The 15,463-nt window shown below is 43.2% G+C and overlaps 2 protein-coding genes across 2 annotated transcripts; one reads left to right on the forward strand and one right to left on the reverse strand.

Annotated features, from left to right (window-relative positions):
• Window positions 1-185: 185 nt before the first annotated feature.
• Window positions 186-3,008, reverse strand: LOC137796548 (opioid growth factor receptor-like). The gene is made up of 8 exons (XM_068594545.1): window positions 2,450-3,008; window positions 2,213-2,275; window positions 2,039-2,074; window positions 1,881-1,935; window positions 1,517-1,595; window positions 1,373-1,439; window positions 1,141-1,289; window positions 186-1,034 (listed from the first exon to the last, which is right to left on the reverse strand). Exons 1-8 carry the CDS (start codon window positions 2,870-2,872, stop codon window positions 668-670), a joined length of 1,239 nt encoding a protein of 412 aa, XP_068450646.1. The 5' UTR covers window positions 2,873-3,008; the 3' UTR covers window positions 186-667.
• Window positions 3,009-12,007: 8,999 nt separating this feature from the next.
• LOC137796753 (potassium channel subfamily K member 15-like) lies at window positions 12,008-15,228 on the forward strand. The gene is made up of 3 exons (XM_068594859.1): window positions 12,008-12,290; window positions 14,267-14,843; window positions 14,976-15,228. The coding sequence occupies exons 1-3, from the start codon at window positions 12,008-12,010 to the stop codon at window positions 15,226-15,228; spliced, it is 1,113 nt and encodes a 370-aa protein (XP_068450960.1).
• Window positions 15,229-15,463: the final 235 nt, after the last annotated feature.

The raw sequence follows: 15,463 nt of genomic DNA on the forward strand, positions 1-15,463 counted from the left end.
TCCATCGTTTTCTTCCCAAACAGAACTGGTTCGGTCATTAGGCCTTGAATGTAGTATTGGTAGCATTTCTTTACATTTTTGCTAACTGTACAAAAGTGTTAAGTGATTCTAATCACATTATGCATAACACTACTACTAAAATAGGAATAAATGCAATGGTGTGAGATCAGTGATCAGGACCATACTGAATATGAAAGTAGAATTTATTTATTAATCACAGTCAAACCGGTGAGCAATTTGCCATTCTTATCCACACCACAGCTGAAACACTTATTACAATTGAGCTTTTTACAAGTTGAAATATTGCATCTTTTAATTTGAAAGTAAGCATGAAACAAACAAAAATAGAAGTACAGAAACATAAGTGTGAGAATTAAAGTAAAACAAAAAACTGACACATACAACTGCGCAATGAACTGGACTGACCTGGAAACATCAGCCAGTATTGTAGCATCGTCCTCTAAATCACTAGATGATAATTCACCACAACTGCCCTCCAATCAACTCTCATCTTTGCAGCTTTGAATCCGCACAAGGTGTGTCCAAAAATCAGAACGCATACCGGTGGGAAAAAACGCTTTGTGTGCTGCACATACAGTAAAGTTGAGTATACAAGAGTACATCTAGAATGGATGTTGGGCCGTGCGACGGGTTATGATGTCGAAGCTTAATTTTCCTCATCTTGGCTTTCGTCCTCGCTGTAATGACTCAACTGATTCGGTTTAAACTCCCAGGCCTGTTTCCTGCCTTGAATTCCCTGTGACCATACCCTTTGAATCTTCCGGGGGCACCACACAAACTCCTCTTTACGAGAATAGCTCAAATAGGCAAACTTGACCAGCCTCCTGCGTTCTCTCTTGTCAAGGACAGCGAACAGAAAGTAGTTGAGAACACTGTCCTTGACACCTGGAAGTTCTCCGTGAACAAGAGTCTCCTCCAGGAAGAAGAGGACCAGAGGGGCTTGGTAGTGAGGGTACCCCAGGATTCCCAGGCACTTAAGGATGCGGGTTATACGCAGGTTGTTATGGCTTTCTCTGTCAATGGACAAACAATGAAAAGGACACACACACAAAAAAACATTACTTAGATGATTTTCCTTTCAGTGAACAATTTGATTATTTAAAAACATATTCGGATTACCTGTTCAAGTTGTTGAACCGGTCTTTCCAGTTTGACGCTCTATCAACTTCGCCGGTTTTTTCATCACACAACTTGATACCATAGAAGTCCAACATGAGCTTGTACGACTTCAACAGATTGGCCTTTGCTGTGTCGTTTTGACAAAACTCCTGAAGGGAGAAGTAAAACTTCGGTCAGAATATGTGAAGAATTTCTTTTGAGATTTTAAACTTGCTAGCTTTTAGTGGTTTACCTTTATTTCTTCTTTTGTCAGTGTCGGGGCCATAGAGTTCATCCCTGGTTCCTCCAGTGGGAACAACCTTTAAAAGAGAGACAAGCACGTTGTATAAACAGGAACTACACATTTGAAATGACACCTGACTAATGAGTAACTTACCACTGAATGTAGGAGTGAACAGACTCCAGTTTGGAATAATTTCTATACCATTCCTGGTGGAAACCTTTTATGTAAACACCTGATGACAAATACAAAATACCAGGAGGAAATCAATTTGTAAATAGATGTTAGGATAGTTTCACAGATCAAGATGAATCCAGACCAGATGTTTCTGCTACAGAAGATCTATCGAGTGAACTACCAAACTGTTTCACTACAAGGTTCTAAAGTTATTCAAACACTGCTTACAGTCCTCTCCTTCATTTTCCTTGTTCTTGATTCAAACCGTTGTTTTTCCAGATCCAGATGCTAATCTGACAAATGTAGAGCTCATTAAGACTTGTGAATGAAACTGTGGGCCTACCGTCAGGTTCTGAGCACTGCCATCCAAGGTAGAACTGCAGATTGGGCTTGTTTTTCTACTCGACAGAGGAGAGTTGCACTTACATTTTCATATATTAAATAACCATGTCATATAATATTAAGTCACATAGACACACAATCGTCATTTTGTGTACTTACATATTCTTGGCTGAAGTGTTGCTGCCTGATTTGAAACTAAAGAGAATTATAAAAGAAAAATGTGTAATTGGTTAACCACTTACACAAAGGATAGTGTGTGTGTGTGTGTGTGTGTGTGTGTGTGTGTGTGTGTGTGTGTGTGTGTGTGTGTGTGTGTGTGTGTGTGTAACTTACAGGGTAGCCATGTCTGTAGTTACACATGTCTCTTGCAGCACTTTCAAATCTGCTGAATTTGTACTGGTACACAGAAAATAAATGACGGTCAAGGAGATTATTAGATTATTTTATATAACTAAATAACAATTTATATATATATATATATATATATATTCACAATGACTACATCGATACATCAAACAGTGCAGGTCTAGACTAAAGCCCTCTCAGCAGGCCGCTCTCCAGCCCTCTCACGTCACGCGCTGCTGGTCGCCTGGTCCTCGGGGGCGCGCCACACTGCGGCTTCTTGGCCTCCCACGTTGAGTCATAGCCACAGTACAAGTCGTCTGTGAGGTCAACTCGATACTCCTCGCCGTCAAACTCGCCCTCGCCGTCCTGAAACCTCGGCCACTTGCGGTCCAGCTCTCGGTCGGAGTCCGCGTTTCTCTTCGAGAAGGCGGCGGCCTCATGTTGACCCTCGGGGCTAGACGGCGCTACCTCCGGCGGGTCTTCGGCGTTGCGTTCGAGCTCACCTCGGCTGCCGCTGCCCTTTAGCCAGGGCAGCTTGAGGACATACGCCCATATGGGTATGAGCTTTCGTTTCGCACAGCGCCAGAACAAACACGCGTTGCGCCCAAACCACTCAAGAGCAGAATAAAGTCGGCTAAACGCGGCCATGAACAGCCGAAAGAGCAGTTTGATGAGGGAAGGCAGCTGTGACACAATCGTCTGAGCCGGGGGGGCGAAATGTTGAGAAGTTACGTGATCTTCTGTTTCACTTTCATTTTCTCCGAACTTTGCGCCAAACCGAAACTTTAGTTTGGGTTCAATGGCTGTCGTGAAAATAAAGAGAGACTTCACACCTCTGACGTGGGTGAAGTTTTAAAATAGTTGGTTTACCAACACAAACGGCTGCCACGCAGGAGTTATGTGGTTTTAGTGCCTTTAAAACGGCCGTTACGTCACCGAGACGTCAAATACTTTCACTTCCACACGTGTAAAACGTAAGGGGGAGTTTTACACACTCGCCTCTGAGCAAAGCTATTTTTTTTAAATTATTATTAACAGTTTGCAAGCATAAAACGTACAAAAGCATGAGGGACACTTGTCAATCACTGAATCCTGTGAGGCTAAAACCTCAAGGGATTTGTAGTCCCGGCTAGGCCTATGGACTACAAGTTAAAGACAGCCCATAGTATAAAATGTTTAGTTAGAATTAATTATCGTGGCAGGACAGTTAAAACACCGAGGGCTTACGTGCTTCTTTGCACATTTCATCTAACTGCTTTGTTTATTTAAGTGCTTTGAAGTCGGTTGCAAGCAGTCGCGTTACATTTGGAGGTTCATGGCTCATTTATACCGGAGGCTTGATATTAACTATCTGCTTGTTAACCTGAGTGTCCGTTAACGTTACGTTACAGAAGGTCAGTTTGTCATACATCTACGGTCGTATCATTTAGTTTTGTTTGTTTTCCTTTTAAAATAAGCTACAGCAGTGTTAATTATAATAATGATATTAATAAATTAAGTTGCCACATTGTTTCTCCCTTATGTTAACAGAACATCTTGTTTCCTTGCACCTACATGTATGTATTCAGAACAGAAGCACATGTATGTGCTTCTGTTCTGGTACACAATCAATAAAGATTACAATTGCTTATGAGTTCATTTAAATTAAATTGGGAAGAATTATCCTGCACGTTGCTGGCCGTTTCTCCATTTTATTATAATCAACTTATTTCGAGTATCAATACTAAGTAAATGAAAATCAAAAAGATATTCAATTATAAATTGCACAATATTTATTGTACACAGACATGTTATGATATGTTTTTCATATATAAAGACATATTTAGAAGGTTGGTTGAACATTTAATTATACAACTTAGTAAATAAAGGGTATAAATATTGTACATAGGTTACATGAAGAGACTGTATTCTGTGTGACAAATTAAATACTTTCAAGCTTTCAGAATGATTTTTTCTCTTTCCGCTTGAACTGTCAGTCTCGTTCTAGATTTCTGAGCAGATAAAACAGCTGCTGACTGCTTCCTGTGTGTGTGTGTGAGGAGCTTCCTGGACCCTCCACCACAGAAGAAGCAGCAAAACAAACTACTTCCTCTGTGCTGGAGGGGACGGGACGCTCCTCGTCCTCTCGGCTTGTGGCTGGAGCGGGTGCGTCGGACTCTCTGGGGTGCTCAGAGGGTTCAGAGGTCTGCTGTGGGTCTGGGTCTGTAGTCTTGGAGAGGGATTACTTACTCGGCCACTGAAAGAAAGACCACCGCTCTCCATCCTGTGGTCGTCCACCCTTCTCGTCTGCTCCATCCTCAAGGAGACCCTGAAAGTCGCTTCTTGTGTCACGGCCTTCGATACCCGAGTAAAAAAGATTTGGAAACCTTTCTTGACGTTAGTCATTTTTACCACACATCTGTCTGCTTCAGCCACCTTCACCTGACTATAAAGATAAACAGAGAGAGTAAAATGAACACTATTTGAATAACTGTTAAGTGACACTTTCAGGGGATTTGTTCTTTAGTGTTGACTTACCTTCACCTGGGAAAGACATTGAGACTTTGTAAAGTAAAATACACAACAGAATAACAACTATTCACAGTTTCACAGAGTAAATGCAGAGAGCACGAACACAGCTCATGCCGGCAAACAGAAACCAGATGTTCTGTTGCAACGGGTTCGGTTCCCCACACGCCCGCAGCACCCCCCAGAAGAGGAACCCGGACTGAAGCTGTCTCCACAAAACACATGTACACTAGTTTGGACAAACTCCCTGGACCCCTCCAGTAGTCTTGCAAGGGCAACTGTAGAGCAGTCCAGGCCTGGTGGTGATGATGATGAAGATGAAGACAAGGCTGGTATAATGATGAATTGATGAAGCTGATGGATCCTGTGAAGACTGGGTGGAGATGGAGAGGCAGAGGGGTGCAAACAGCAACATGAACGAACTGAAAACAGTCATGTTAAAAGAGAGAGCAGCAAGATGAAATAATAAACTAATTTCCCCTTGGGGATTAATAAAGTATCTATCTACAGGATGCCGATGTCATTGTGTTGTTTTGTTTATTGGATAGACTCACTAGCTGATCTACACAGCTGGTGTCGGGATCGACGCCCCGAGCAATGACTGCAAGTGAACTTCTACCACAAGAGACTTGAGGACTAAACTGAATAGCATCATTTCTTTTACGGACGCGTGTGTACTCGGCATTACGGTAAGAAATCAGTTCTTACCGCCTAGTACACACGAGCACCATCAACTTTCATTTTTAAACGTTTTTTTTTTTCAAGTTCAGCCTAACAAAGGTCTCCGTTTGCGTGGTCAAGTTGAAGTAAAGTACGTGATTGTCACGTGAGGGTTAACAGTTCTGCTTGTATGAAGACATTCACACACAAACACACACACACACACACACACACACACACACACACACACACACACACACACACACACACACACACACACACACACACCTCACCTCATTTTCTCTCAGTCACACTTCTCCAGTAAGCACCTTGTGTGTCAGCTCCCTTCTCATTGCAGATGACAAGCTGAATTCAGAGCAGAGGCTTTCAGGTGATCCGGACTGCATCAGTGCAGGAATATTTGATCTAATGAGTTTATCGAAATACAACATCAAACCAGTGCATTAGACAAGATGAGGGTGTGTTTGAGAAGAATAATTCAAATAGGAGATACAGCATTGAAGGTAAAGATTAGTAGCGTTCATGTTGTTAGCAAGTCAGAGGTTCAAGTTTGTCTTGTCTATAAATTGTGGTTAAGTTTCTGAATTGTGATTAATATTTATAAGGTCACCAACAGTGTTGTTACCGACATAGAAATCAGAGATGTAAAAGAAAAATCCCTCTCCTTTAATATTGAAAAGTGTTCCACAAAGTAATCAGACCGATAAGCTTTCCTATTTCTTCTATGAACTCCCCAAAATGTGTTAAATACATAACTGTGCTTCAGTTAAGTTCATGCACAACTCCATTTAGGACATAATACATGAAGGCCACGTTTCAACTGAGCATGTTTTATTTTTTTCTTCCTGCAGGAGGTGCTGTTGGACAGGTTCCCCAAGATCACACTGCGCTGTGATTTGTGCTGATAAAATATCTAATGTCACAGTAACATTATACGATTCCTTTATAATGATTATATATTTTTTTTATAACAGCCTCGTGTCACTTGCAGAAACACACATTACACATGTGTAACTTCCTTAAAACATCGCTACATACGCTTATTGCCGTTTTGAGCAACGCTGCTACTAATATCCGATGAACATCTGCTAAGTGAGCTGAGCTAAACAAAACTCATCCCGTCCATCACATTTCTATCCTCATTCATTGTGTCCAGGGAAGCTAAACAAAGAAGGTCAGGGAGGGGTCTGCATACATTTAGAAGACACACAGCTTCAAATCTCATAAGGACACACAAACGTACAAAACGTGCTGTCGTTCACTGGGCCCCGCTGTGAAAATGATCAGAGCATGAGGTGGAACTCTTGATTTTGTACTTTTGGTAACCTTTCATTCTCTTGCTACCTGTTTCTTGCCTTGACAAAGGCATCTGACCAAAATGGCACTTTATAAAACAGATGTTTGCACAAGTTTGAGTGTGCGGGTGCGTGCCCCCATTGAGCTTAGTTGTCTGTAGCTCCAGCACCTCAGCTCAGTCAGACAGCCGGTGAGCGGCGTTTTTTTCTCTTCTGATACAACATTCAAAGGCATCGTCATTTCCTGATGAAAAAAACATTGTTGTTATTGTGTAATGTCAGCAGGAAAATAATGGCAAACCCGAGACACCACAGTTCACCATGACCTCATTCCTCTGTCTGTCATGACCGTGTGTGGTGGGACTCAGTCGCAAAGGAAGACAGGAGACAGGTTTGCAGGAAAAAATGAAAGGGCGCTTTCCTTGAACCACCATTAATTTATAAGCCTATAAGCAAGGCATTTTAATGAAATAGTTAATGATTATGTTCATGATTTGCAATATAATAATGTATAAAAATGTTTTGAACCCCACAAATGATCGGCAATCCATTGAAAATACCACGATAACACAATTAAACCCATATTTCAGGGGAAGCTTTTAATTTACACTTTAATTGATCCATTTATGTGCTTTTAAAGATGAATTCTTCATCAGGATCTCTTCCGTACTCTCCAAATCCTCGTAGTCCCATGAATCAATAAAGCTGATGTGACATAGCAAAACAAACTGCACAGCATGGCTTTACATGAGCATATAAGTCCAGTTTCAGGTTTATAACACAATATAAGGAATGCATCTTTTTGTTCTTCTTTAAATTAAGCCTTTTATTTCAAGTTCATGGATAAATGAAGGCTCTCTGGCTTCCACATACCAAACACCTTGATTTAGATATTTGGTGTATTTTCAGGGGTAAATTAGGGACTGCATGTTTTTGTTTGTCAACATGAGTCCACATGCTGTCAGGAAAATCAGAAATGAGCCTGCCGGGTGTTGTTTACACAGATTTGTATCATTTTCATTAACTATCTGTGTGCATGTAAACGTATACTTACTTGGTTCTCATTTCTGAAAAGTGAAAAAAAAGAGTTTGGCGACTCTAATTGTATCTGAGTCTGAACATGTTTTTTAATTGGCTCTCTATCACATATCCAACAATTATGTGAGCCTTCTGACCTTTGGGAGGTGCTTATCATTTAATTAAACAGGAACATAAAACTGCAAGCGGTCTGTATGTCATGGCCTCTTTTTTAATGTGAACATTTACATTCTCCAGCCATCCACAACAGATTTTTGTTGAAGACATCCAATCTGAATTATTAGATTTTGGTTTGTACCTTTGCTTTTTACCAACCCATTTCGTAAACTAACATGTGGGCAATAAAGCAGAAGTAGTCTACTCACCAGATCATTCACTGGAAAAAAATTCCCCGAGTGCCAAATAGACCCAGTTTTGTTTCAACTCTGTGATCTTAAACAGCAAATATCACTATGACTGTAATTCAAAAAACACAAAAGACTGCAGCCAGCTACAATGTACTGTCATTTAAGGAAACGGTGATCCGCATAAAAAAGGAAACACAACACTCCAACGACACACCAGTTTCCTCGACCTGAATGAGGCACCTCTCCCTGAAAGTGGTGTAGAGTGATGGAAGACCACGTCCGTGCCCTTTTGTCTAATAAGGCTCAAAGGACTGTTCACACTCGCTGCAAAGTTCAAGCCTGCATGTTTCCCTTTGTGACACGGATGACATGCCTGCAAGCTCACATAAAGCCTTTTTTTTCTTTTCTTACTACACAGGCTTTGAAAAGATGCTGTGTTATTGTTTTTTTTTGAGACCAAAATAGATCATGTCACTGTAATATACGATCATCATAATGGCCGTTATTACCACTGTCCCCCGCTGTTATCAGTGTAAAGATAGTATCGTGTTTGCAGTATATTCCCCCGCCTTGTTTTCTACGGGAATGGCATTTGGACAGATGAGTGTCTCGACTCCAGTCAGTTGACATCCTGCTCTTAATGTCTTCCTGTGGAAGATAAAGGGATGTATGAAACGTCCCGTGGGCCAGAGAGATTTGATAAGGTGAGATGAACACATGAGATAAGGCGCCATCATTACTTTATGGCTGGAGAGTTGTTTAACCACGGGATTTATATATAAAAAGTCACTTGTCCTTCTCAGTGATTGCATAGTTTACTGCTGAATGTGGTGCTCATGAGTCCTACGACAAGGAAATGAGCATTTTAGCGCTTCCGGTTCCCTCGTCTCAAAATCAATCGGCCTTTTGAATGAGCTTTTGGTTAGATGTCTGAAATGATGTGGTAAACACGGGCTAAAAGGGACAGTTCACACATAAACATTCATCTTTCCTCTTCGCTGTGCTATTGCGGGCATTGCGATGTCGGCCTTTTCTCGAACATCGGCTTGATCAAAGAGCCAACAAAAACAAACACTTGAAAAGCTCAACACAGTGTCTCACCAGAAATCATGACTGAACATACTCCTCTGGCCTTTGTTGAGAGCAGTTTTAAAACGTGCTTCTGGCACCACAAGCCGAGTGCCATACAGTCACATTTGGGAGAAAGACATACGGACGATTTCTCTAAAACTATAGCTAACTCACATCCAAACTATCTAGATTCATTCATACTCAGTGCAGAGGATTGTTTTACTTGTGCCTTCAGTGCCTCAGCTGTTTCGTCTTTGTTCGCACCGAACGCGGAGTCCATGTGAAGTCAATGCGACGATGCGCCGCTAGGCGGAAAAGCCTTTATTCGGCGGTTTGACACATTTGAGGGAGCGTTGGCGCAAATTCACGTGAGTTCAAATATCCCAGTTCCAGAGACAAAAATTGCGTGAATCATAGCCGCGTCAGCCGATCAGCGTTGAGAAGCTCCGCCCATCGCCGTTGCTGATTCAAACTGCTGCCGGTCCCCCTGAAGGAGCGCTGATAGCGGCTGACATTCAGACGCTGTTGTGGGACTACGGATAATATTATGAACCCAGACACGATGGAGTTTGATGTTCCGACATTTGTGGAATGTACACAACAACTATAAAGCAGAACTAGTGGTTATTTCTACGGTCGATGGCGGAAACAGTAACGTAACACCAGCCGCAGGTCCTGGAGTTAGTGAAATTCACCGAGCTGTGTGCAGCTACGGATGGTGTTATGAACCCAAACAGGAGGCCTTTTGATGTTCCCACGTTTTTGTGACTTCCACAACAACTATAAAGCAAAACTCGTAATTCTTCTATAGTTGATGGGCGAAAATAAGATCGCTCTTTTCATTTGAGAGAAGCGACGCCGATAAGCCATGTGACCATTTCTTCTGTTGGTCTATTTGTTTCCTGCAAACGATGTGAAATCTACATAAATAACTGATGTTGAATAATACCGTGCGCTCTCATTAAGTGGACTCTGGCAAGGCTATTATCTCCCAGGGACTCCTTTCAAAAGGAGATAATTGCTCTCACCGCCAGTGGGAAAAATCAAGTCTTGTCTGCATGCTATACGTTGTTAACATCTGCCCGGCTATAGATTCATTTGTGCTTACTAAAGCGGGATGAGGTCCTGCGCTGTCTCTGGAAGATAAAAACACAGCGTAGAGATAGCCATATGTTTTATATGGAATGGAGGCAATAAATGTGGATTCAAATGACAGATTTCAGGCTCTTTTATGGCCTGGTTTAGTGCATGAATGGGTCCCACAAATTGGAATGTCTTCCTGAAATAGATGGGAACTTCACGCAGGATATTAAACTGAAATAACTTGCTAGCATGGAGCTACAGCAGTCGGCCTGTTTGCAGAGCAGAAACCCAGCAGATGCCACTGAGAGCCTCCATGAACCGGCCTCCGTGCGTCTCCACCACTCCTGCCTGTCTCCCTCTCCGTCTGTGCGGTGGACTTAGTTAATGACGAAGGCTTGCTGGATCACTCAGAGACTAAGTGTGCTTGGTAAAGGTCAGCGCTGCCACCAGCTAATGCTTCACCGCTCAGAGTAATACTTTAGCCGAGCGTATATTGTGAATACTCCGCACATGAACGCTTCACGGGGCAAAATAATCAAGAGAGTAGAAGTCTGGAGAGCACAGCTGTTTCTGCTGAGCTTCTCTGTGGTACACACACACACACACACACACACACACACACACACACACACACACACACATTTGTGGGTCCCAAACCTCTCCAGGATCAGTGATCAGGAGTCGGTCCGAAAAGTTTGCAGCAAGAAAGTGATGATTGAGAAGTAACCCATTTTATTTTGCATGGTTGCTTGATAAGTTTACAGAAAAGAGAAAACATTTGTTTGAACTAACAGTACAAGTGAAGGAAAGTGGCCAAAAAAAATCTCTCTCTTCTAATGTTTACTTACAGAAGTTCATGAGAACATTTGTTCTGCTTTAGTTATTTCTGTAAAGATCTCCACAAGTTAACATTCACAATATAAAAACGTGTGAATAATATATAGGACACCAAGATGATTTTAGATGCTCATGCATTTTTTTTCTTTAATTTCTTTGGTTGAAAACAAAGATCCTCCACCCCTTCTGTGTTTTCCTATTTACAACCTGGAATTAACATTTGGGGATTTTCATTTTTGTAACTGACCTACAAAAATCTGATAAGTGAAATGGCATATACATATATATATATATATATATATATATATATATATATATATATATATATATATATATATATATATATATATATATATATATTTTCTTTCAAAAATAAAAAAATGGAGGGTTGTGCGTGAGTACGTATTAATCTCATTTGTCGTGAAGCCCCAATAAGATCTGCTCAATGACCTTCAGAAGTCCCATCATTTGTTAAATACAGTTCTACTGCTACTTTTAAACTCATGATGGGACTTCTGAAGATATTGCTGGTGCAGATCTTATTTAGGGGACTCAAATAGGGTGAATACATGCGCATGCACGCACCACTTCACAGTTTATAACTTTCTCTGCACGCGTATACGGTCTCGCTGTGAGCACCTATAACGTCCTGTGGAACCGCGAGGTGCTGCACACCGAGCTCAGATAACTTCTTCAGGTCACATGGGGTTTGGTGCCATTTCAACACGCGTATGTGCTGCGGTCCTAGCAGGCCGAAAGCGGCCTCGACCCATGGCTGGTGACGAATGGAGTTCGTGGAGGATGCTCCCGAGTCCTCCGTGCGTCCGCTCCCCCCCCCCCCCCCCCCCCCGAGCAGCAGCACCCTCCGTCCTGCCCTCCCTTCCTCCGCTCCGCTCCGGTCTGCGCGCACTCCGGAGTTGAGGATGAAGACACAGAACATCAGGACCCTCTCTCTCATCGTCTCCATTGTTTGCTACCTGCTCATAGGAGCCGCCGTATTTGACGCGCTGGAGTCGGACAGCGAGAGTTCCAGGAAAAGCGCGCTGGAGCACAAGCTGAAGGAGCTGAAGGAGAAGTACGGCTTCACCGAGGAGGACTACGGAGACGTCGAGAGGGTGGTGCTCCAGTCAGAGCCGCACCGCGCCGGGAGGCAGTGGAAGTTCGCCGGCTCTTTTTATTTTGCCATCACTGTTATCACAACAATTGGTCAGTATGCTTTTGCCATTTCTCCATCCACGCTTCAAACAAAACAAAAAGCGTGCAGGCCACGCAGCTTGTCCGCTCTGTTTACAGGTGCAGCCCCGATATAGGCCCCCACGGGGCCACTTAGTAGAGCAACAGGTGAAACGGGACGAAGTCTGAGTTGTGTGTGATTTAGAAAACTGAAGCTGGCCCTGGCCCTTTAACGTCTTCCCATTGATTTGCTCCATATACGACATCTCAGTAACTGGCATGTTGACTTTAAAAAGCACTTAAAGGGATGTTCCACCTGAAATCTGTGCATGTGACACGTACATTATCCAGGCTGATGGTAAAAACGTAAACAAACATTGACAGTGGTTGCACTGAATTCTAATAGCGACCCGTTTTTACATTGCGTAAAATAAATAGTACAACTTTAAGAAGCTTCTTCTTTAAAATGTCTCAAATCTCCTCATGCAGTATGATTATCTTCTCCACTGTGCCTGTCTCAAACCTCATGAGAGGTTTCAACTTGTAAGCAAAGTCATGAGGGCCAATTTAATGTAAATCTATTCATCAACATTTTGATGAAAATATGACTGGGACATATTCACCACATGGACCTCAGATACGTGGAGTGATGTAATTTTGAAAATGTCTAAATTTTAATAAGTTTCTGTGGACTTTTCAATATATTTCCCGCTTACATATAACCTGGCCCAGCCTCTGAGGATGAAACTCTGACCTATATACAGCTGCTTTTGAGCCGTTCAGGTGGTGACTTACTCAATTACTTAATTTTGTGTGGAGTATCTCCTAAAATGTCCTCATTTAGTTTTTTTTTTGCATAATGCATCTAAATGCATTTTTGATTTGTGGACTTGCAACACAACATGATGGCACAAGAGAAGCTGAATAATAAATCCCCAATTTGGAGATTACATCAAATGTTTAAGCATTGTGTTGGATTGCAACAGTTTGTAGTTGCAGTGTGATAACTACATGCCACATGGCAGAAAATTCTGTGTTTCTATTGGCTGACTGACCACATCCGGTCAGTAAAGGTTGAACAGGTGTGAACACTGATCACACTTTGGCCAGTAGAGGGTAGAATAAGATCTAAAAACGCAAACCATTGTTAGGCCCAATCCCAATCTCCACACTCACAAACTCCTTGAGACGGGTTCCCGCCAAGTCTGTGAGAGTTTAGTTGAGTTTAGTTCTGTCCCACTGTCAAACCGTCACATGTTTGAGGGCTCTCTGACAGGTTAAGCCCCTTACGGACCCTTTCCGCCCAAGGAAATTACCCACAATTCATAGCAATATGATGTTAAATACGCAGTGAAAGCATGGAGACGTAAACAAAATAAAAGGTAATCAAGTAGGATGGGTGCTCACTCAGAAACTTTTAGGATTTAAGATGTAACATAAGTACACAATCAGAGGAATGGAAACAGACATATTATTCTAGGGATTTATTTATTGAAGCTCATTTGGAAAAAAAAAAGAGTTATTTGATGACTTGTTTAAAAAGTGTATAATAAATACCCACAATTGTACATCATATGTTTTCATGGTAACGTAAGATGTTACAGTAAAGGCCTGTCCCGTGTGTATTTACATTTCAAGACCTGACAGTGTCTCACACTCAACCCCTGACAGGCCATGTCAGCAAGACCCTGAGGGTTCAGGGTTCAAGGACACTGGGATCGGACCTTAGATCTTATTCCCCGGCTACGGCTGGTCCTCTGGGGTTGATGGGAAAAAAAACAAGTTTTGGTGATTGTGTCACGATGATCAGATTCACATTGCGCGTATGATTCTGTGATGATGTGGAAATATTGATTGACAAAGGTTCAAACCAGGGAAATCAAACCTCTTATGGTTTAATCAGTGTTTATGACCTACTTGAAACTGAGAAGCAGAGACTGTGAATCTCTCTAGATATTTAAAAGTAGCCCTTGACAGTGTGTGACCTGCATTATACTGTGACTTTGTAGGTTATGGCCACGCTGCTCCACGCACTGATGCTGGCAAGGCCTTCTGTATGTTTTACGCAGTCTTGGGCATCCCTCTCACCCTGGTCATGTTCCAGAGCCTGGGCGAGAGGATCAACACCGCTGTCCGCTACCTCCTGCGCAGAGCCAAGCGGGGCCTGGGGTTAAAGAGGACGGAGGTGTCCATGGGGAACATGGTCCTGGTGGGTCTGCTGTCGTGCATGGGCACCCTTTGCATCGGAGCTGCGGCTTTCTCCCACTTTGAGGGCTGGACCTTCTTTAACGCCTACTACTACTGCTTCGTCACCCTCACCACCATTGGATTTGGGGATTTTGTGGCCCTGCAGAAGACAAATGCCCTGCAGAAGCGACCCCCCTATGTGGCGTTCAGCTTCATGTACATTTTGGTCGGGCTGACGGTCATTGGGGCTTTTCTTAACCTGGTGGTCCTGAGGTTTCTCACTGTCAGCACCGAGGAGGCTGGCGCGAGGCCTGAAGCGAGGGTAGAGGAGCAGAGGCCGCGCCCGAAGGACAGTCAGGGGGACGGGGAGCTGTCTGAGTTGGAGGCGGAAACTGCTGGCATCTGCTATAAAGACCAGGAAGACGGACACAGCAGCCTGTGCAGCCTTCCCATGGAGGGGGGCAGCAGCTGCACGAATCTCCTCGCCACTCCCCAGGGGGAGCGCAGACTCGTTTTATCTGAGCGGCCGATACTCTCAGAAGCCAGCAGACTCGGGGCCTTGCTCTCCTGCATGTGCTGTGGCCCGGACATTTACGAGAGCCCCACCCCGCCGCACAGCGACCAGGCGGGCGGCCACAGCAACCCCGTCTTTTACAACTCCATCTCCTACAGGGTGGACCACGCCTCTTGCAGCTCCTGCACCGCGTCGTCACAGGCCTCGCCCAGCAGCGTGGCTCTCTCTCCGGGCAAGAGCGATCCTCACACCAGGAGGAAGTCGCTGTAACGCCCTAAACCCTTTGAGTTAGTGGCCTTTGTTCTGGACTTTTCATGCACACCACCGACCTCTGATCTTCTGCTCCGTGGCTTTAATGAATATACTTACTTTCCACCCAATAAATTGTAGCATGTCATAACAAATCCCTTTTGAGTTCATAATATATTTTTTCACATTAGATATTGCTGCGAAAGAGAAACTTATTAAAGTATGTGATACCCATGTTTCCCCCAATTACTGACCA

The sequence above is a fragment of the Clinocottus analis genome, unplaced genomic scaffold (assembly GCF_023055335.1).
Source record: "Clinocottus analis isolate CAN_PGR_092001 unplaced genomic scaffold, fCliAna1.0.p SCAF_3, whole genome shotgun sequence".
Taxonomy (NCBI): domain Eukaryota; kingdom Metazoa; phylum Chordata; class Actinopteri; order Perciformes; family Cottidae; genus Clinocottus; species Clinocottus analis.

Bases quoted from the DNA above. Each gene is read 5' to 3' on its own strand.
- LOC137796548 (XM_068594545.1), bottom strand. From the start codon at position 2,872: ATGGCCGCGTTTAGCCGACTTTATTCTGCTCTTGAGTGGTTTGGGCGC. The intron at 1,936-2,038 runs GTAAGTACACAA...TCTGTCGAGTAG, and splicing joins AACACTTCAGCCAAGAATAT to AAAAACAAGCCCAATCTGCA. The intron at 1,290-1,372 runs GTAAACCACTAA...TTCTCCCTTCAG, and splicing joins TGACAAAAGAAGAAATAAAG to GAGTTTTGTCAAAACGACAC.
- LOC137796753 (XM_068594859.1), top strand. From the start codon at position 12,008: ATGAAGACACAGAACATCAGGACCCTCTCTCTCATCGTCTCCATTGTT. The intron at 12,291-14,266 runs GTCAGTATGCTT...GTGACTTTGTAG, and splicing joins CACTGTTATCACAACAATTG to GTTATGGCCACGCTGCTCCA. The intron at 14,844-14,975 runs CATCTGCTATAA...TGAGCGGCCGAT, and splicing joins TTGGAGGCGGAAACTGCTGG to ACTCTCAGAAGCCAGCAGAC.